Source organism: Nicotiana tabacum, chromosome 17, assembly GCF_000715075.1.
Source record: "Nicotiana tabacum cultivar K326 chromosome 17, ASM71507v2, whole genome shotgun sequence".
Taxonomy (NCBI): Eukaryota; Viridiplantae; Streptophyta; class Magnoliopsida; order Solanales; family Solanaceae; genus Nicotiana; species Nicotiana tabacum.
Genome location: NC_134096.1, coordinates 143,460,047 through 143,481,308, shown reverse-complemented (window position 1 = coordinate 143,481,308; position 21,262 = coordinate 143,460,047). Strand labels below are relative to the sequence as shown.

The window sequence follows — 21,262 nt, the reverse complement described above, 5'->3', positions numbered from 1 at the left end:
CGGAATGCAGGTACGATCTGACCTTGTAGGCCGAGTTGTTCCACGACCCTCGATCTGATGATATTGGCTGAGCTACCTGGATCAATCAACACACGTTTAATTCGATATTTATTTATGAGTATCGATATTACCAGTGCATCATTGTGGGGTTGTGTGATCCCCTCTGCGTCTTTGTCATTGAACGATAAGGTTCCTTCCGGTAGGTAATCTCGAGTCCATTTTTCCCTTGTGATGGAAAGTTTGGTGAGCTTCAACATCTGTCCCTGGGGGATGTCGACTCCACCGGTGATCATCTTTTTGACGTGTTGAGGTTCCTCTGGTTCAGTTTGTTTATTCAAATCTCTGTTCCTGAAATGACTCTTGGCCTGATCACTGAGGAATTCTCGGAGATGCCTGTTGTTGAACAGCCGGGCTACTTCTTCCCTTAATTGTCGACAATCTTCTGTTCTGTGATCGTGAGTGTCGTGATATTTGCATATAAGGTTAGGATCCCTTTGGGATGGATCGGATTGCAAAGGTCGAGGCCATTAGGTATCTTTGATGTGTCTGATGGAAAATGTAACAACCCCTTTGGGAGGGTGCTACTTACGAAACAAATCTAATTTACTACTTACAACATTAAGAAGATATTAATTAAAAAGAATATTCAGAATAATTTAGTAACGGAAATAGGCTCATGCGATGAGGTCCAAAGTGCAATATTTTTATTTTTGAAAATACTCTTCATAATTTTTATTTTATTTTTTTAAAATAAAATACAATGTCAAAATTTCAACACAAGGTGATATAACCCTTCTTGAATAATCAACACGTTAAAGCAACTTCCTAACAAAATTATACTTTCATTCAACATCACTGCAAGTTTATATTGTACATAAATTTCAAACTATCGGGTATAAAAAGGAAAACTAGTTTTCTCCTTTGTATATATATATAAGACAAAGTGTAAATTTAACATATTACAAGACTTGAGCTATTAACACACCTTAAAATAACAAAATAAGTTACCAAATTCAAGCCACTGTGAGATGCATCACTGTATACCACATAATCTTTCCTTTCAGCTGGCAAAGAAAGTATTGGAGCTTGTGTCAACAAGGATTTGAACTTTTCAAAGCTCTCTTGACACTTTTCATCCCACACAAATTTGGCGTCTTTCCCCAAAGATTTGGTCAAAGGAGAAGCTATAATAGAGAAGCCCTTCACGAACCTCCTATAGTATCCTGCTAAATCTAAGAAATTTCTAATCTCAGTTGGAGTTTTAGGAGGTTTCCAATCAACAATAGCTTGAATCTTACTAGGATCAACCTTCACACCTTCAGCTGATATAATATGCCCCAAAAACGCCACTTCACTCAGCCAAAATTCACATTTGGAAAGCTTCGCATAGAGTTGCCTCTCTTTCAGAATTTGCATGACATTCCGGAGATGTTTATCATGATCTTCTCTATTCTTAGAATAGAATAAAATGTCATCAATAAACACCACCACAAATTGATCGAGATAAGGCTTGAATACATGATTCATTAGATCCATAAATGTAGTAGAAGCATTTGTCAAACCAAATGGCATTACCAAAAATTCATAATGGCCATACCTGGTCCTAAAAGCAGTTTTAGGAACATCTTGCTCCCTCACGCGCAACTGATAATATCCAGACCACAAGTCAATTTTTTAGAACAAGCTGACACCCTTCAGTTGGTCAAACAAGTCATCGATTCTAGGCAGTGGATATTTGTTCTTGATTGCTACCTTGTTCAGCTGTCGGTAATCAATGCAAAGCCTAAGAGTGCCATCTTTCTTTTTCACAAAATAGGACCTCCCCAAGGCAAAATACTGGGACGAATAAAACCTTTTCTCAAGAAGTTCTTGCAATTGAGCCTTCAACTCTTTTAATTCAGCTGGAGCCATTTTATAAGGAGCAATAGAAATAGGAGTAGTTCTAGGGACAAGCTCTATAGGAAATTCAATCTCCCTTTCCGGAGACAACCCAGGAAGATCATCAGGAAATACAGCAGGAAAGTCGCACACGGTTGGTATGTCTTTAATACTTGTACTCCCCAATTGTGTATCGACTATATGAGCAAGATAGGCATCACAACCTTGACAAATTATCTTCCTTGCCAAGACGGCAGAAATAATATTAGTTGTCAATGATCTTTCTCCTTGAACTACTATGTGTGAGTATGCAGGAGTTCTAAAAGTCACTTGCTTCAACCTACAATCAACCAACGCATGGTGCCTATGGAGCCAATCCATACCAACAATAACATCATAGTCTTGGAAGGGCATTTCAAGCAAGTCTGTAAAGAAGACCAGATTTTGAATCATGAATGGACAATCTCGGTAAATCCTGTTAACAACAGCCTGATGACCTAATGGACTCGTGACCAACACATCAAAGTCAAGTCTCACAGATTTAACAGTATCAGGAAATGCAAGTGATGAGCAAACATAAGAGTGCGAAGATCCAGGATCAAATAATATAACAACAGATATGTCAAATAAGTGAAATTTACCAACAACTACGTCCAGGCCATCTTGGTCATTCTTCTATCTCATAGCATGGACTCGTGCAGTAGATCTCGACCCACTAACCTGATTAACTCCACCCGAACCCGCCGCTTGCATATTTTTAGGTCTTGCACCGCTATTAGCTTGAGAATGAGTAGTGATAGGCTTTTGAAATGAGCCATTGGTATGTGTATAAGAAAGAGGATTAGGATTAGGGCAATCCTTCACTTTATGATCCATACTTCCACAATTAAAACAAGCACCAGAAGCTCTTCTGCATGCACTATAGTGATTCTTTCCGCACTGTGCACAAGTAGGTGTATAAGTTTTGCCTTGGCCATAACTTGGAGTACTAGCAGTAGAGAAATTTGGCTTATTCTACTTATGATATGATAACTTCTATGCACTTTCAGTCTTGGAATAGTCAAATTTTCCCTTCTTGGATCGATCGCCATAATCTGAATTACCCTTCCTAAACTTGTTTTCTCTCCTACTAGCTTCTTCCTTGTCAATTCTTTCCCAAGTAAGAGCAGCTGAAATTAGCTTGGAAAAATCCCCGAGTTGCAAGATTGCCTCAGATTTTCGAATGTAACCATTCAAACCTTCTTCAAATCTTCTACACTTGTCTCTTTCACCATCAATAATACCTCCAGCATAGCGAGAAAGCCTGAGAAATTTTTGTTGATACTCTGCAATAGGCATACTCCCTTGTCTTAAGTTCAGAAACTCTTTTTTCTTTGCATCACAGTAGACATGGGGGACATATTTCGCACGAAATGCTTTCACAAAGTCATCCCAAGTCAGTACCGGAGGTTTTGCTTTTGCATTTGGCACACTTACACACCAATCATAGGCATCGTTTTGTAAAAGAGAGATAGCATACTTAAATTTGACAACATTAGTACACTCTAGTTGTTCAAAGACCCTCTCTATGCGCTCTATCCATTGTAATTCAACTCCATCCATTTTCCTCATCTTCTCAAAATTTATTTCACTAGATTCTGACATTGTCCTAGCCAAGTGACGAAAGAACTCAACCATCTGTTAAAATGGAGGAGTCATAATAGGAGTACTATGACCCATTGCTCTTGGATTATTATTCACTTCATTTTCACTAACACGATGATGATTTAGGTTAGGCAAGGGTACCTCATCTCCTTCTTGGAGGTGAGGTGGAGCATTATAATGGGCCTGACTTTCATCAACAGATTCAATAGCTCTATTCGAAGAAGAGGCCATACTAAATTCCTATAAAAGATAAGATCACACTGCATTAGGGACATGGACATGATGCATATGCACAAGTAATTCATCAAATTACATTAAACAAGTATACAAAATTTTATAATCTCCAAGTCATTTTCAACAAAGAAAATAACAAAAATATTAGGTACGATCACAATAAAAATCCTAGAATCACAATCCTAGCTCTGATACCAAAACTTGTAACAACCCCTTTGGGAGAGTGCTACTTACGAAACAGATCTAATTTACTACTTACAACATTAAGAAGATATTAATTAAAAAAATATTCAGAATAATTTAGTAGCGAAAATAGGCCCATGCGATGAGGTCCATAGTGCAATAGTTTTACTTTCGAAAATACTCTTCGTAATTTTTATTTTATTTTTTTAAAATGAAATACAATGTCAAAATTTAAACATAAGGTGATATAACCATTCTTGAATAATCAACACGTTAAAGCAACTTCCTAACAAAATTATACTTTCATTCAACATCACTGCAAGTTTGTATTGTACATAAATTTTAAACTATCGGGTATAAAAAGGAAACTAGTTTTTTTTTTTGTACATATATATAAGACAAAGTGTAAATTTAACATATTACAAGACTTGAGTTATTAAGCACACCTTAAAATAGCAAAATAAGTTGCCAAATTCAACTTACAAGATTTTGGTCTTAATATCCAAGCCTCCAAATAACATACCCAAAACTATACAAAACCATGGTGCATATGCAAATGTGATCTCCATAAGTGCTCCCAAAAAGACTACTTCATAAGGTCGTCTTCAAATTTTATCATGTACATTACCTACGATAGAAAATAACTATCACTAAGCATAAAGCTTAATAGCGTATAAGCTTTAGGCTTGGAGACATTAACTTCTCTAATTCCATTTTCAGTCATAGGTAGCTCAAATGAAACATAAACAAGTGAAAAAATATATCAAAAGTATCAAATATCAACCCTTGAAGTGTTTCCAAATATCAATAACAATGTTCAAGATTCAAGAGTTGAGAAAGCGTATACTATCAATCCAAGAAAGCTTGTCAAATATCCATTTTTTGCCCAATGTGTACGCCATGTCATCACACTAAGAAAAATCAGATATTAAGATGGACCGAAGCCCCAAATCAAGTAGGGTCAAAACCCAATAGTCAAGAGAATCAAGAACCATATTAAAAATGGCTTCCTAGTTCATACTTAATACGGACAAGTTTCATAATTTAAGACGAAACTACAAATCCAAAGTCAAGATGGAAAAAGATCCAAATCAAGAGGCATGCCAAGCTGAGTGACAAAGTCACTATCACAAGAAGGACAAAGTCCCAACAAGAATGTAAAATGATCAAACAATCTGTACAAGTGGGCGATTTAGTAAATATCTTGCAATACTTGATATAACACGAATATAATGCTATTAATTGAAGACAAGAACAATAAAATATCAGGTTATTTCAAAATATTCCAGCAAGTAAAAATATTACTAAGTTTATACACAAATCTTGGTGTTTTACCATAAAATAGTTCAACCACAACTTGAGGACGTTCGAATCGTCTACGCCCTAGACAAACCAAATCCGTCCACTTCCTCAAACACTTTCCCTTAGCTTTTACAAGGATATATATACCTTAAATACATAATAAAATATCTATATAAGTTCAGTGATTTAACATGTCAAACTAAACATGATATTGGTGAAAATTACAAAAAATGTTTGAAACAGAAATTCTGGATAGTATCACTGTCTCGTGTTGTGACTCAGATTTGAAGATGAAAAAGGACAAACTAGACTGTGTGTTCTTATTTACAGTTGTAGATATGTGTCTTAGCATTTCAGAACATCTTGAATCACCCCCATATCAATTTTATACAAAAGGTTATGCTAAACATACTAACAGTAGTATATGGAGGGTTTGTAAAACAGAAAATCTGGGCAGCACATGCCTTGTAATTCATCACCTATTTTTGGATAAATAAAAGACAAACCAGAGTTTGGTTCCTTCATAAGAATTATAGATCTATGAAATAGCTTTCCAGAAAGTCTTAGATCACTTAAAATGGAGATCTATACAAAACGATATGAAGAAAATACTAATAGTTGTCTAGTATAAAAACGGGTTTAGTAACTTACCACAAAAGAGAGGAGCAACTTGAGCTTCACCAAGAACGAATTTTGCTGGTTGGTTTAGTGGAAATTTATGGTGGTTTTTATGAAGTTTTCAGATGATAAGAAGGAGAGGGTAGTGATTTTCTTTTTCTTGAAAGAATGAAAATGGGGAGTTTATGGAAGACTAAGTCAATCAAAGTTATCTTTAAGAATTTTGGATAAATATAAAATAAAAATGGTTGCCTAACTACTAAATATCCTTAGATAAATACAAAAGGGTGGCAGCCCAAAAACTTAATTATAATGTATTTAATAATAATTCATCAAAATAATATTAAGTGTTACACATAGCAACACCATGGAACTTCTTTGTCAATATTAACATAACCTAGAGTAAGGAATTTTCATGTATTGTAAATTTCACGTTTAGGAAGTGCAAGGTAAAAATATCTCCTCATTATAAAGATGCTCAATCGAAAATGCAAGTATTAGTAAAAATTTGGGGTGTTACAACTCTCTCCCCCTTAAATAAATTTTATCCCGAAATTTACGTGGTACTAGTCCCTAAACAAATGTGGATATTGAACTCGCATATCCTCTTCTCGCTCCTAGGTAGCTTCTTCACCAGAATGATTTTTCCAAAGAACTTTCACTAAGAGGATGCTCTTGTTTCTAAGCTCCTTTAACTCACGCGTTAAGATTTGGATTGGTTCTTCTCCATATATCAAATCCGGATTGACCTCAATAGATTCAATAGGAAGAACATGAGATGGATCTGAGCGGTATCTTCTAAGCATATAAACATGGAAGACGTTGTGGATCTTGTCTAACTCCGGTGGAAGAGCTAGTTTATAAGTAACTGGGTCAACTCTCTCAAGCACTTCATAAGATCCAATAAATCGTGGACTAAGTTTACCTTTTTGGCAAAATCTCATAATCTTATTCCATGGAGAAACCATTAAAAATACTTTATCACCCGCTTTATACTCAATTTCACGCCTTTTAAGATCAGCATAAGACTTTTGTCTGTCTGATGCAATTTTTAAGCGATCCTTGATGATTTTTACCTTATCTTCAGTTTGTTGAACAATCTCAGGACCCACCAATTTTATTTCACCAATCTCGTTCCAACAAAGAGGCGTTCTGCATTTTCTCCCATACAAAGTTTCATAAGGAGACATGCCTATACTTGATTGGTAGCTATTATTGTAAGCAAATTCTATCAGGGCTAAGTGTTTGTCCCAACTACCCTCAAACTCAATAATGCAGGCTCGAAGCATATCCTCCAAGATTTGTATTACCCTCTCAGACTGGCCGTCTGTTTGTGGATGGAAAGCGGTACTAAAATTTAACCTAGAACCCAAAGCTTCTTGCAAGCTAGACCAAAATCTAGATGTAAACCTTGGATCTCTATCAGACACAATAGAAATAGGGATTCCATGCAGCCTCACAATCTCATTAATGTATAATTTTGCCAAACGTTCCAATGAGTAGTCCATTCTGATTGCCAAGAAATGAGCACTCTTAGTTAGTCTATCTACAATGACCCAAATTGCATCATAATTCCTTTGAGTGCGTGGAAGTCCAGAAACACAGTTCATCGTTATCCTTTCTCATTTCCACTCAGGTATTGACAAGGGTTGCAGTAGACCAGCTGGGACTTGATGTTTAGCTTTTATTTGTTGATATACCAAGTATTTAGAAATGAACTTTGCAATGTCTTTCTTCATACCACTCCACCAGTAGTGCTCCTTGATTGTCCGGTATATTTTAGTACCTCCAGGATGCATTGCATAAGGCGAACTATGTGCTTCAATCAAGATCTGCTTCCTTAATTCATAATCATTAGGAACACACAACCTATTAATATAAAATAAGGTATCATCTTTCTTCAATGTAAAATCTGATTCTCTTCCATTTTGGACTTCTTCAACCCGTTTCACAAGCTTCTCATCTAACTCCCGCGCTTCTTGGACCTGCTCAAGTAAGACTGGCTTGACTTGCAAATTAGCTTTCCAGAAATAGCTTTCCATAAAAGACAAACCAGGTTTTGGTTCCTTCATAAGAGTTATAGATATATGAAATAGCTTTCCAGAAAGTCTTAGATCACTTAAAATGGAGCTCTATACAAAATGATATGAAGAAAACACTAATAGCTGTCAAGTGTAAAAACAGGTTTAGTAACTTACCACCGAAGAGAGGAGCAACTTGAGCTTCACCAAGAACGAATTTTGCTGGTTGGTTTAGTGGAAATTTATGGTGGTTTTCATGAAGTTTTCAAGTGATAAGAAGAAGAGAGGGTAGGGGTTTTCTTTTTCTTGAAAGAATAAAAATGGGGAGTTTATGAAAGACTAAGTCAATCAAAGTTATCTTTAAGAATTTTGGATAAATATGAAATAAAAATGGTTGTCCAACTACTAAATATCCTTAGATAAATACAAAAGAGTGGCAGCCAAAAACTTAATTATAATGTATTTAACAACAATTCATCAAAATAATATTAAGTGTTACACATAGCAACACCATGGAACTTCTTTGTCAATATTAACACAACCTAGAGTAAGGAATTTTCATGTATTGTAAATTTCACGTTTATGAAGTGCAAAGTAAAAATATCTCCTTATTATAAAGATGCTCAATCGAAAATGCAAATATTAGTAAATATTTGGGTGTTACAGCGGACACGATAGTAGAGGCATTGACGCTGAAATTATACTCTAATAGCCTCGGTGCTTTTTTAGGCCCGATGGGCCTGTCGAAACTGTTTTTGCCCATGAGTCCTCGGTTGTTCTGTCCTTGGTCATTCCTTCTTTCATATCTCATAGGGTTTCGCCCGGATCCACTGCTTTTACGGCCCTTATTGTACGGTTGATACCGATTCCGGTTTGATCTAGATTCGTGATCGGTGTCTCTCTTGGCTCGGTCGATGATCCTGACGGGGTGCATGGATCCGGAAGGGATCCCGAGCTGATCATCCTCGACCTTGATTTTTGATTGGTACCGATTATGGACGTCGGTCCAAGTGATGGCCGGATATTCTATCAAATTTTGTTTCAACTACTTTGAAGCCAATGAGCTTCGACTGTTAAGCCCTTGGGTGAAAGCTTGAATGGCCCAATCGTCCGCGACCGGGGCAAATCCATCTGCTTCATTTGGAATCGAGAAACGAATTCTCTAAGCATCTCGTTATCCCTATGTTTTACTTTGAAAAGGTCTGACTTCCTGGTCTCGACCTTTATAGAACTGGCGTGTGCCTTTATGAAGGAATCTGCAAGCATAGAAAACGGGTCAACAGAATTAGGAGGAAGGTTATGGTACCATATCATAGCTCCCTTTGACAGGGTCTCTCCGAATTTTTTCAACACAGACTCGATTTCATCATCCTCCAAGTCGTTCCCTTTGATCGCGCAGGTATACGAGATTACATGTTCGTTTGGATTGGTCGTTCTGTTGTACTTAGGGATTTCGGGCATGCAAAACTCTTTAGGGATCAGCTTCGAAGCGGCGCTTGGGGAAAAATGTTTTTTAATAAATTTCTTGGAACCCAAGCCCTTCAATATCAGGGGTGCTCCTGGGATTTGGTCGATCATGGAGTTGTAGGTTTCCATCTTCTTATCATTGGCTTCGATTTTCTTTTCCCCTGTTTCTATCCGTTTCGTAAATTCTTCGAGCAATTTTATGATTTCGGGGTTAGTCCCCGTTTTACTCTCGCTCGTTCTTTCCGAGGTTGGTTCGTTCTTGCGGATGGATTCCCGGGGGAGTTCGGGTTCATTCCTGCTCAGCGTTCGACCTTGGTTCTGCAATTGAGTTATCGCCGCATGTTGAGCCTGTTGCATTTCGAAGATCATATGCAGGTTGATCCCATCATTTTCGTCGTCGTGAGTGTTTTGGGGAATCGAACGCACTTCCCTGCGCACGCTATTTTCGGGGTCGGTGGGCTGGTTTGTGTCGATGGCCATATGTGAACAGGCGTCGATGGGAACCACCACCAGGATTCGACCAAGATCGATCGGTGTTGCATCGTTACCGGGCGCTGCATTGTTGTTCCTGCCATGGTGGCCGGATTCTGTGTCTATGTTTAGAGGGACAGACTGTGGGTTTGACATTTCGATCCTGACCTAAAATCAGAAATACTTCAAAGAACAAGTGTAAAATGGGGTGTGTTATGGCGATTCGTATCAAATTGCCGCTATTATCCTTAGCCCCACTGTGGGGCCAAACTGTTTACCCTCAAAATCGGATAACAATTGAATTTGTAAGTGGTTTAAAGGATATGCGGATTAACTTGATACGGAACGATAAATTAGATTGTAATTGAAATAAATAACGATAAATTAACTGCAAACCATACGAGTTGGATAATTTTAGCCTAGGAAAATTGACCACCCTTGAGTTGAATGTACTTTGATTGATACCAAGATACTAAAGAATAAGAATTTAGAGGATAATTGTAATGTATTTCTTATAAGTGTATGTTACAATGTCTTTCATGAATTGTGAGAGCCCCTTTATATATTAGAGGAACCTACCTTTAAGGTATTATTTATTGTTCCATAAAAGGTAAAAAAGTCCTTGATTTGTTGATCGTTGGTCCCTTTTTTGGTATATTCCGTGATTTCCGACTTAATGCCCGGTTAGTTGCGGGAATTTCGGACCCCTGTCGGATAAGCTGGCAATACATTCCTTGAGACCGCTAAGACCGGGATCGGTTATGACCTTGATAAACTCGAAGTCAAGTCTGGTGGTTCCGATGGCTAATTTGGTAAAACAGGAACCGATCTACTGGATTTTATCACCATCTCTCGATCCCAAATTGTCGTGTTGGATGCTCGGTCAAATCCTGAGTTCGATTTTACCCGCATATAGTAATCAACAATGCTTCCTTATAGTTTAATATCCTAATCACTTCAAAAAACGTTTTCACTACTTTCTGCTATATTTTTATTCTTTCATTATCATATCTTCCTAGTCAAGTGAAAGGATAAGCCAATCAGAAATAGAGGAAAACTTTTTGTCTCTATACGAAGTTACGAACCGAACAACAAACTCCGACAAAACAACCAAACTGCATCTGCGCCACGTGTACAATCACAGATTTTCAAATCCAATAGGAAGTGTTATTTTCGGATTTGGTGAAATTTCCTTTACATTTGAAGTTGGCCAAGTTCACTTTAATTCAGTGGCACTGGCCATGACCAATTTAGAGAGTCCCCATTACTTTGTCTATTCCAACAAACTCTCTGTTCGTTCCAAAAGATAGTCTTGTTTTCCCCTGCTAAAAGCTCTCCGTTACTACAATTGCTCTCTTTAATTTGTACTTTCTACACCGAATGAGTAGTCCATTATGTTTTAATTCTTCTTTTTCTTCTTGTTATTCCTCCAAATTTTCGTTCAATTCCCATACTCATCAACCATGGCCTTAACTTCTACTTGCTTTTGTCGCTCCCAATTCTCACTCAAGGTATGATCTTTCTGCTATCAATGTCCTAATCTATTTTTTTTTCTTGGGTATTGGTAGCTTATTATATATATCTTGTCTGATTTTTTTTTAGAAATTCTTCATTTTTATTGTTAAATTGTTGTTCCTCAAAGCATCTTAATGGGAAGCATTTTTAACCTCTTCTTATGTGCTCTGATTGAATTTCCATATTTGGGTTTGTTGTGGTACTTAGTCAGAGACACTATTTACTTCTAGTACCGACTTACTATTCTGGTTAGATCTGAAGTTGCTTTATTGCAATATGATAGTAACAATTAATGAAAATTTCACATTTAAGACTTGAGAACAGTTAAAATACTAGTGAAGACTTCAGGTACATAGTATTGAGTAACTAAGCAATCAGAAGCAGAGATTACGTGGAATTTTCTATTAATTGGAGATGTTTTTGGTATTTGGGGGGCACCACATACATGTTTCAGTTGAGTTACCTTTTCTACCATTCCAGCTAGAATTAACTGGTACTTTTCCCAAGGATTGAATTCTTGTTTGGAATTAAAGCCTTTGCGATGCCTCTTCTTATTAGAGAGAGAAAAAGGGGTGAGGCATGCTAGTGTTTGGAGGCTTAATGAATTGAATGTCAATCTATTACTATCTTATTGTACATAGGCTTGGGGTTCAGGTTCAACATATCTTCCATAGTATGAATCTTTACTTGGTAACGGAAAGAAAGAAATGAGGTTTTCCTACTCACTAATCACTAGCAAGTTTGAAGCTACAATGAAATGCCATTTCTGCCGAATCATTATGCAATTAGAAGTAATCAATCCTTACTACTTATTGTAGACGGATAGCTGGGCACCTGCGTTGACATCACATATCCTACGAAATATCAGGAGGAACCAGCCTGCCTCTTCTGCACTTAAAACAATAACCCCTGACCTTTTAAGTCAAGAAATTTGGAAAGGGGGAAGTAAGCATAGCAATGGGTGGAGTTTTCTGGGAGGATCAAGAGTAATACTTCAGCCAAACCTCCAAAATCTTCAGCAAAGAAAAAGCTGCAGGGTGTCTGCTATATGTAATATTTTCATCTTATGCTTCTTTAGTCTTATCAGTTATCTTAGTTCTTGATATGTGTTTTGCTACTTTTCTTTTTCTTGGCATAATTCTGGGGAAGCAGCTATATTCTATCTGAAATCTGGTTATTCATCTTAATTTACATTCATCTCAGAATAATGCACTTTGGGTATTTATGACACCTCCCTTCTAACACATCTGTTATTTAGGATTAAAATTGGAACATGATATTGTACTTTCAGGAACCTACTTTCACGGTTCAAGAAGTGTGGCAAAGGTGTAATAGCTATTGGTTTGTAGCTTCTGACTAACAGATTGTTGAGATGAATTGTCATAATCTATGTCCGCTTACTCTATTAACGATGTCATAAATGTTGACCTGGGGGTTTCATACATGATGAATGCAAATTATCCTCTTTTGACATTATTTATAAAATTAGGCCGCTGTTATTAATTAGAGGATTTTCTTGCCAAGCTAATATTTAACTTTGAGCTAAACAGCTAATCTATCGACATGTATAAGTTCTTGGGTTTGCTGTGGTATATCGAAGAACAGATTGTTGATAATGCAAACGGAATTCAACATATTTGCAGGCAATACCTTCCACTTTCTACAAATTTTCTTTCCTGTGGAGTGGATAAGCAAACTAATTAGTGCGCATATTTGGAATTTACCTCAAAAGGACATTGTCACTATATTGTATATGGACTATCAAATTGATCTATTTGAGATTTTGGAAATACATGTATGCATACAAATTTGGGACAACTGATGTCTTATTTCACAGGGTTGCCTAATTCTCAAATAGCTAGCAGTGTTTTTACGCTGGGGACAGCAGCTGTTCTTCCGTTTTACACCCTCATGGTTGTAGCACCTAAAGCTCAACTCGTAAGTTATCTCAGTTCTGTAAAGCAACATTTCGTTTTTTCGTCTTAAACTCTGTGGTTATATCATTAGCTTAAAAAACACTTGGTCCAAGTTCTCCCATTATGTCATGCATGGAAGTAGAACTGCTGGGGCATGGTTTCAGTTGCATTGATTTGTCATCTAATTGCAAGATACTGACTTTGGGTTAAGAGCATACAAGTTTTAAATTAAGAAGGTTGAGAAGATTTACTTCTTTCCTAGATATATTGCGTTAAGGCTTGATTAAATAATTAATGCAGACCAGAAAATTGATGAGAAGCACCATACTATATGTTGTGCTTGGACTTCTGTACGGGTTTCTATTATACCTCTCTTGGACACCAGATACAATTCGGTTGATGTTTGCTAGTAAATACTGGCTTCCAGAGGTTTGTTCTTGTGGTCAACAGATGATACTTGTTATCTTGTGCTGATGTTGTGGTTCGGATTTTTGATATTTCATTCTGTTCAGCTGCCTGGTATAGCAAAGATGTTTTCCAGTGAGATGACATTAGCATCTGCATGGATTCACCTATTGGCTGTAGATCTTTTTGCTGCGAGGTCTCTCTCTCTCTCTCTCTCTCTCACGCCTCATAGTTGTATGCTTTCTGTCTCTTTTGGGATGAGGAAAAGGAAGGGGGTCCCTCTATTCAATACCCCTATGAAAAATTGATCACTTTTTCCAAGGCCGAATACTCCAATATAGAACTGCAAAAATTTCATCTTTTCTTTTTCTAGAATTGAACGAGATGATATGCTTTGTAGATAAGATAAACGTGCCCTCAAAAAGGCCACCTGAATCCCCCCGCCCCAGCCAATCCGTTGAGCATAGTTTGAATTTGCTGTAGAAGTCACTCTCTTCCAGACTGACCAACTATTCTAATGCTATTTTTTATTCTTTCAAACAGGCAGGTATATCATGATGGTTTGCAAAACGATATTGAAACGCGCCATTCTGTGTCTCTTTGCTTGCTATTTTGCCCCATGGGAATTGTTATTCATCTCCTCACCAAAGCTGTACTAAGTAGTGCAGAGAAAACAGAGCCTAGAACTAACTGACAGATTTACCCATTTTTGCCTGCTTTCGGCTAATGTAACTGAACAAAGTGTAATTTTCATTCAACTACAAACTTGTTTAAGCTGCATCTTTGATCCAACACTGCTTGAAACAGTTGAAATCTACTCACTTTTCAGTGAATTTACATCCTTTTTAGAAGGTGGACTATTAGAATTTCTTCCTTGATTCTGTGTCCTAAATGAAATGCATTTATTCTCTCATTCAAAGACTGATAGTATTCGAGGTAAGAACTTCAAATCTCATAAAGGTTACCTAACCAAGTATTTCCTTATTGCCTTCCACTAGCTGCTTCAGAAAACCGTGATCCAATGGATACCAAGTCTTTCATTTCTTGAAACGGTGATTATTTCGCATCCATAACTTAGCTCTCTTTAGTGCCAATATCTGACACTGAGCTATCGTTAATTAAAGGGCATCTCCTCATCAAGAAAAAAGAAAGTTATGGGTGGCTCAAGAGGGTTGGTTGCGTTAGCCACAACTTTTGGGACCCGAAATTTTTTTAATAGATTTTCTAATATTATTTTGGCTTAGGTACAAAATCTTTATTAAGAAAGATAGAAATACTTATACTTTTTAATAGTAAAAATATTTTAGAACTCTGAATTAAACTACTCAAATCTTTATATTATAAATAATTGCATTTTATTATTTTGAATTAACATATTGCATTCTACTAACCCTTCATAATATAATGAAAGACTAGCGGAGAAAATAAAATTAAATCCATAAAGGAATATATACTGTTTGTACAAATATTTCGCTAACCTTGTCTGTCAAATAAATCAAATCATAACATAAATTCAATGTACATGCAACATGGCAACCATCAAATGGAACATGCACATAACATTTCTGCTTGTTATATATTCCTGCGGTGCTTTCCACGACTCCAGGCACTCGATGGTTTGGGCATAACATGGAAAGTACTCCTCGTTGCATCACTTGTCTTAGAGTCAATTACCATGACACAATAAGGAGTATACCAGAAAACATGTTCTCCTCGTTTGCATCACTTGTCTTAGAGTCAAAAGTATGATTGGTATTGCACCTGGACAAACAAAAGCATCAATATTCTCGTCAGCAAGATCTGAATTCATTACTGCTTACTGTAGGCTTATAATTCCTAATGAAGCAAATCAAGTGCTTGACAAAACATACGTTTAGACAAAAATTATGTGCTTACAAACACTTTGTTACTAGTCAAGAAATTTTTCTTTAACTCCATTATCTAAGAATCTGGATAACATTAACTCATCCAAAAGCGCATCCTTGTGACATCTTCCAGAAAGAGACATGGCAGGCAACAACTGAACAAAGGCGAAAATAAATTAAGTAACCAAATTCTTTGAGAAATGGTTGCTCACATCAAGTAGGAAGTGGAGACATTTCAGTTTGATCGTCCAAGATGCCATTGGAGCTTGATCCTTGGAAAGAATCTTTCCTAGAACGATCCAAGGACGTAGCTTCATATATGCCTACAAAATTCAAAAGTGAGATCAACTCACTAACCAATAAAGTAAATATCATGCAATAACATATATCGATTCAATGAAAGAAATTTATGATACTAACTAAAAGCAACAAATAGTATGCGCATTTGCATCATACCAAATCCCAAGATGGCAGCACAAATAAGAAAGCCGAGTAAAGAGAAGTCCATTTTATATATTATCTCCATGATAATGATGCATCCTCCCGCAACCATTAAGTGCCTTGGAGAAGAGAAAACCATATGCAACCTACAAATTGGCAATAATATAGAATTTCCATATGAGACCGTTGACTTGCAGGTCTAGTGAAGAAATCAAAGAATATAAGAAAGGCGTCAGAATAGAGAAGATATGATCTAACATACCCAAAGACATAACAAAGACCACAATATATGCCTCTTATTTGAGAGGCATCAAAGATGATAAAAGTAATTACCCAGCACGAAGGGAACTTATTTACTCCACAACAGTCGTTCTTACCTCGCAATGGGCCACGATATAAAAAGTAAAGATGGAAAAGGGAAATGCAAGCAAAAGAGAGGGAAAAAATGCATTCGAAGTAAGAAGCCATGAAGCAATGCTGCCAGTTAATTGCCAATAATGGGCGTGTATCCCCAAGATAAAAGTTATGGATAAGATACACATAAATTCATACTCCTTGCACAAACAGAGATCTTTAGACAATCAGGCCAAAACATTAAACATTAATCAATAAGGTCAGATGAGGACCAAACCGTATTTGCAATAGCAATCAGTTAAGTGTTAGTAAATTAAAAGGATCTCACAAGGATCAGCCAGAGATCACAAAAAGCTACCTTTCCTCTGCAATGCTATCAATGTAAAATATCAATATCATCCCAAATAAGATGCTGCTTGAAAAAGCCCATGCTGAAAACGGCAACTCTACATTGTTTGATCCCTGAATATCTCCATACAAAGAGGGCAAGCAACTTAAAAGAGAAGAAACAGTAGGAGAAGTAGAAGAAGATGATGAAGACGAAGAAGAAAAAAGGGAGATAAAAGAATTGGTAAAGGGAACACCCTTGGGGCAGGGAGGACCAAATGTTCCTAAATTATGTTGAAAACAGTAAAACAGAAGATTCTTAACAACATAGCCATCGAAAGTATCAAAATGTACTCACTATAATCATGTCCCACATGGCAACAGGAAACAAAAAGCACGTCGCAGAAGTAAGGGTTATGGCATGGAGTCGCCTCTTCAGTTGGTTCTGTGCAAATGACATGGAAAATATTCAAGGGTAGCTTTTACTTGCTCAGTTAAGTACCAGAGGATAGAAAGTGGAATGGATCATATGGCTAAATGGGAGACCCGTCTTGAGAGGATAGAAAGTGGAATGGATCATATGGCTAAATGAATGGATCAAACCTTAAGTGAGACCCGTCTTGCGATCACCCTCCGAAGTGCTGACAAGATTCCAGCGAGAATGGGAACTACCATTTCCTTCATTCCTACTAGCTGTTCGGTCCGTGCCTCATCATCAAAGGCATTGCTAAATGGTAATTGTTTGTTAAGTTGGCTGCTAAATAAGAGACTGCTAGGGAGAAACAGGGAAGGAAATTGAAGAACAAAATGGTATGTAGAATGAGTTCACTAGATAGAAGAGTTCAATATAGAAAGGATATGAAATGGAGAATATGAAGCCATCGCCCATCCTTGTGATAAAAAGTAGAAAGATGCCAGCATTGCAAGGAGTCCGCCAACCTGATGATGGGGAAAATAGCAATGAGTTACCACCCAAGAAAAGAGTAAAGTCGAAAATTTTACAATTGCTTTTCTTTCTAATAAGTAAGAGAATTTTCAATTTTCTACCACGAAAATAAACTTATAGTACTAGATCATTAAAAGAAGAAATTAAATTTCCTAGTGTAAGTCCAGTATGAAAGATACACAATAAATTTGACAGAAACAGATCCACCACAAGTTCATGCTTTCAAGAATCTGAGAATTATGTCGCATGAAAGTATGAGGCTTTTTTCTAATTTCAAAGCAAATAAATAAAACAGTAGTTAATCAAAAAGTGTACCTTTTTCCAAACATGGCCCCTCTTGCCATACAGTACTCCAGATAATACTCCTAGAACAGCACCAGAATACTCACCCAATATGGCCCTGATTGGATAAGAATTTTTTTATGGCAAGTGAAGGTACTAGATGATTAACAGAAGAAAAACAAATTCAAACAGATGACCATAGCAAAACGATCATAATCTTTCATGTATAGACTACCACAAGAGGCCGCAAGAGATAATGACAATATGCCAAAGAATTTGCTTACCAGAATAACCTACCATGTGCTTATGCAATGTACACAAATAGGAGTTCAGGATATATTAGTGCCAGAGTTACCGAACAGGAAAAAAGGGACGATGCAAAAACCAAATTCAAGATAGGAAAAAAGGAACAGTAAAATATCACTCAGCCTTGAACTTACCGAACAGGACCACAAGATTTAAGCCCCTTTCCCCACAAGATGAAGTAAAGAGCTGTTATACCACCATTTACAACTGAAGGGACAACCTGTCGGAAGAAAGATTATCAGCAAAAAAGCATAAGTGACAATGAAATGACCTTCCAATACTTTTTCGATATTTATTTAAGGAAGAAAATGATAGCTCTACTAGACCTGTGTATTAGAAAGTGCCCTGCCCTTCCAAGGCTTTTGCGCTACTAGAAACCATATGCACGATGGAAGAAGACAGCAGAACATAAAAAGAACAACTGAAGCCCCTGTCTGAGACAAATAGCGGTACATGGAGTAAACTGACCATATTCTCATAAAGTTCCCAACAATATGGATTATCTGCACCGGGGTTTGCCTGCAATGGGACAAGTCTATCAGTAATAGCTTCTGGGGCAACACGGAGCAGGAGGCCTCACAGTACAGTACGCAAAACTTCACACATGACTCAAAACTACAGTGATAAATTCATTTTCTTAAGCAGGATGATAAATTCATTTTTTCCCACCATTTCCACTTAAAGATCAACAACTGATAGCTTTATTTATATAAGAGTGTTGGAAAACTTGCTTAACTAAAATTTCTGAATTCAATACTAATAGTATAACAGGATTAGCCATAAATGTTCTGACTATTCATAAACTTAGCAGAATTCTTGGGAAGCCACGATTTGCCGAAAACCAACAGTAGAACACACCAAACAAGGAAAACATACTATCAGCCCAATAAGCCGCTGAAGATATAAAAGGTAAAATAGAAGTTAGAAAATGCTCTCTCTGACTCTCTCTCTCCCCCTCCTCCCTCCCTCCCTGTTCTTGGATAAAACGATAGTGTGTCCATTATGAAAATAAAGGTTGCATCTATACAAACATAATATTGCGGGAAGTCATCGGCTTGGACAACTTTAGTACTCCGTGAGACCAAATTTCGTTATTATTAGTCTTGCTAAAGAACTTCTAATATTAATATTATTGCTATTATTCATTTATATCTAACTTATTTTCACTTTTATTTTATTTAGTATGATGATGACATGGGTTGAGCTTAAATGGAGAAGTAAGGATTCATATAGCCGACCCCAACTTGTTTGGGACTAGGCTTAGTTGCTGTTGTTTTTGTTGTAAGACCAAAATTTCAATCTGTTGTTCCAGGATTTTTAACTAATTCTCTGGCATGTTTAGACTCAACCAGCTGATGAAAACAACGGCCCTATATTTGGTATGACATAAAGAAAAAGGTATTCCTGGCAAAAGCATTTTACGGTGCTTAATTGCCAATATTACTAAATTCTGTACTTAAAGGAAAAACTTTCACCAAATAGGAGGGAGAAATATATCTATCATCTTTAAGTCATTTTCGACTCCACTCTATAGAGTTCGCTTATCACCTTCTACTAATACTACATTATACCATCAAACACTGTAAAATTAACTAGGAGATAATTCTCTAAGACTTAAATAAAAAAATTAAAAAAAAAAAAAAAAAACTACACTAAACAGGGTCAAATGTGCATGCTTTCAAATCTTGCTTGCCTCTATAAACAAATAAATTAATATGTGAAAAAGAACATTCGAATGATTAACCAGTTAATACAAGGCGTAAATTGGACAATGAATCAGCACATTTCTTTGGTAAACCCTCGAAACTCCAAATAGAAATATTCAACCAAAAAAAAGAAAAATATTCCTGCGATATCTTCGAGAAAGGGGGGTCAATTACCTTCGGTCTTAGGAGGAGATAAAATTCACATAGCTTCAAATACTTATCACAGCGATTAATTTAAACGAATGAAGCATAAATTTGTATCAGGAAATGCCAAATCAAAGTAAGCAGAATGCAGTGAAATGGAAAACGATCACTTAGTATTAATTCTGGAGAGAAGCTACATAAAGATCAAAATACGATTAACATGCGAGTTTTTCTCAAAGGATATTGATATACCTAATGGTAGCCGAGTGAGATGAACCTCGATTTTCTGGAAGTGGCTTTGGGGACATCATTTTTGCAACAATTATTCTGTTTAAGCTTCAATGAAGCGATTAAATGTAAACTGAATTTAGTGGTAAATGCACACTGAAGAAGAAACTGAATGCGAAACTATGACTTAAACAATGGAGAAGATTCATTTGCCTTGTGGAGGAGTACAAGTCCATGAAAGCCGATGTTGATCTCGGTAGCAAAGGACCTCGGGTCAGATTCTGGATATTTGGATCAGTAATTGGGCCAAGCATTAAGGGCCAAGCTCGGGTGCAAACTTTAGGTTAAGTGCACCAGTGGTGGCAGGGCCGTGCATAAATTGTTAAATACCGAATTACCGTATCGAAACCAAAAGTTTTGATATTTGGTATTTAATATTTTGGTATTCGGTATGATATTTGATTTAAATTTTAAAAAAATTAGTATTAGGTATGATATTTTGTATATATATCATTCAATACACATATTATTAATTATAATATAAATATAAAAAACCTAAATATGAATTCATCAATTAACTCTGAGCAAGTAACAAGACATTTTTATTGATCAAATTTATTCCTTTATCTACAGTTTCTCTCTCTGGGTTTATATTTGTTAGTTTTGGACAAAACTTTTGTCAACAAACGTTTTTAGTTTTGTACTTTTGAGTACTTTAATTAAGAATATTACGGTCTATGACTCTATACACTAGTTAATATTCAAACCGAATGAACCAAAATTACCGAACCGAATAAACTGAAATCGAAAGGAGAAAAATCGAACCATACCGAATTTAGTTAGGTACGGTATTGGTATAGCATTTTAAGAAATCGAATACCGAAAATACCGAACCGAAATATCTAAATACCGTACCACATCGACCGACGAACACCCCTAACCAGTGGCCATTTTTAGGACTTGTTTAGAACATAACCAGAATTAGTAATGTATTCCCTTTCAATATAGT

General features: G+C 36.5%; 2 protein-coding genes across 3 annotated transcripts; one reads left to right on the top strand and one right to left on the bottom strand.

Moving 5' to 3' along the window:
- The first annotated feature begins 11,014 nt into the window (after positions 1–11,014).
- Positions 11,015–14,525, top strand: LOC107812708 (protein ABA DEFICIENT 4, chloroplastic). 2 transcript variants are annotated; one of them, XM_016637861.2, is made up of 6 exons: positions 11,015–11,329; positions 12,152–12,383; positions 13,171–13,271; positions 13,550–13,678; positions 13,762–13,850; positions 14,198–14,525. In XM_016637861.2, exons 1-6 carry the CDS (start codon positions 11,282–11,284, stop codon positions 14,346–14,348), a joined length of 750 nt encoding a protein of 249 aa, XP_016493347.1. In that variant the 5' UTR covers positions 11,015–11,281; the 3' UTR covers positions 14,349–14,525. The 2 variants fall into 2 exon arrangements, with proteins under 2 accessions (XP_016493347.1, XP_016493348.1); XM_016637862.2 differs by lacking the exon at positions 13,550–13,678.
- A 547-nt stretch (positions 14,526–15,072) lies between these two features.
- On the bottom strand, positions 15,073–20,540 carry LOC107812709 (uncharacterized). Its single transcript, XM_016637863.2, has 11 exons — positions 20,278–20,540; positions 18,502–18,694; positions 18,310–18,395; positions 17,903–17,987; positions 17,502–17,580; positions 17,245–17,375; positions 17,000–17,086; positions 16,673–16,776; positions 15,976–16,106; positions 15,732–15,842; positions 15,073–15,415 (listed from the first exon to the last, which is right to left on the bottom strand). Exons 1-10 carry the CDS (start codon positions 20,334–20,336, stop codon positions 15,733–15,735), a joined length of 1,065 nt encoding a protein of 354 aa, XP_016493349.1. The 5' UTR covers positions 20,337–20,540; the 3' UTR covers positions 15,073–15,415; position 15,732.
- Positions 20,541–21,262: the final 722 nt, after the last annotated feature.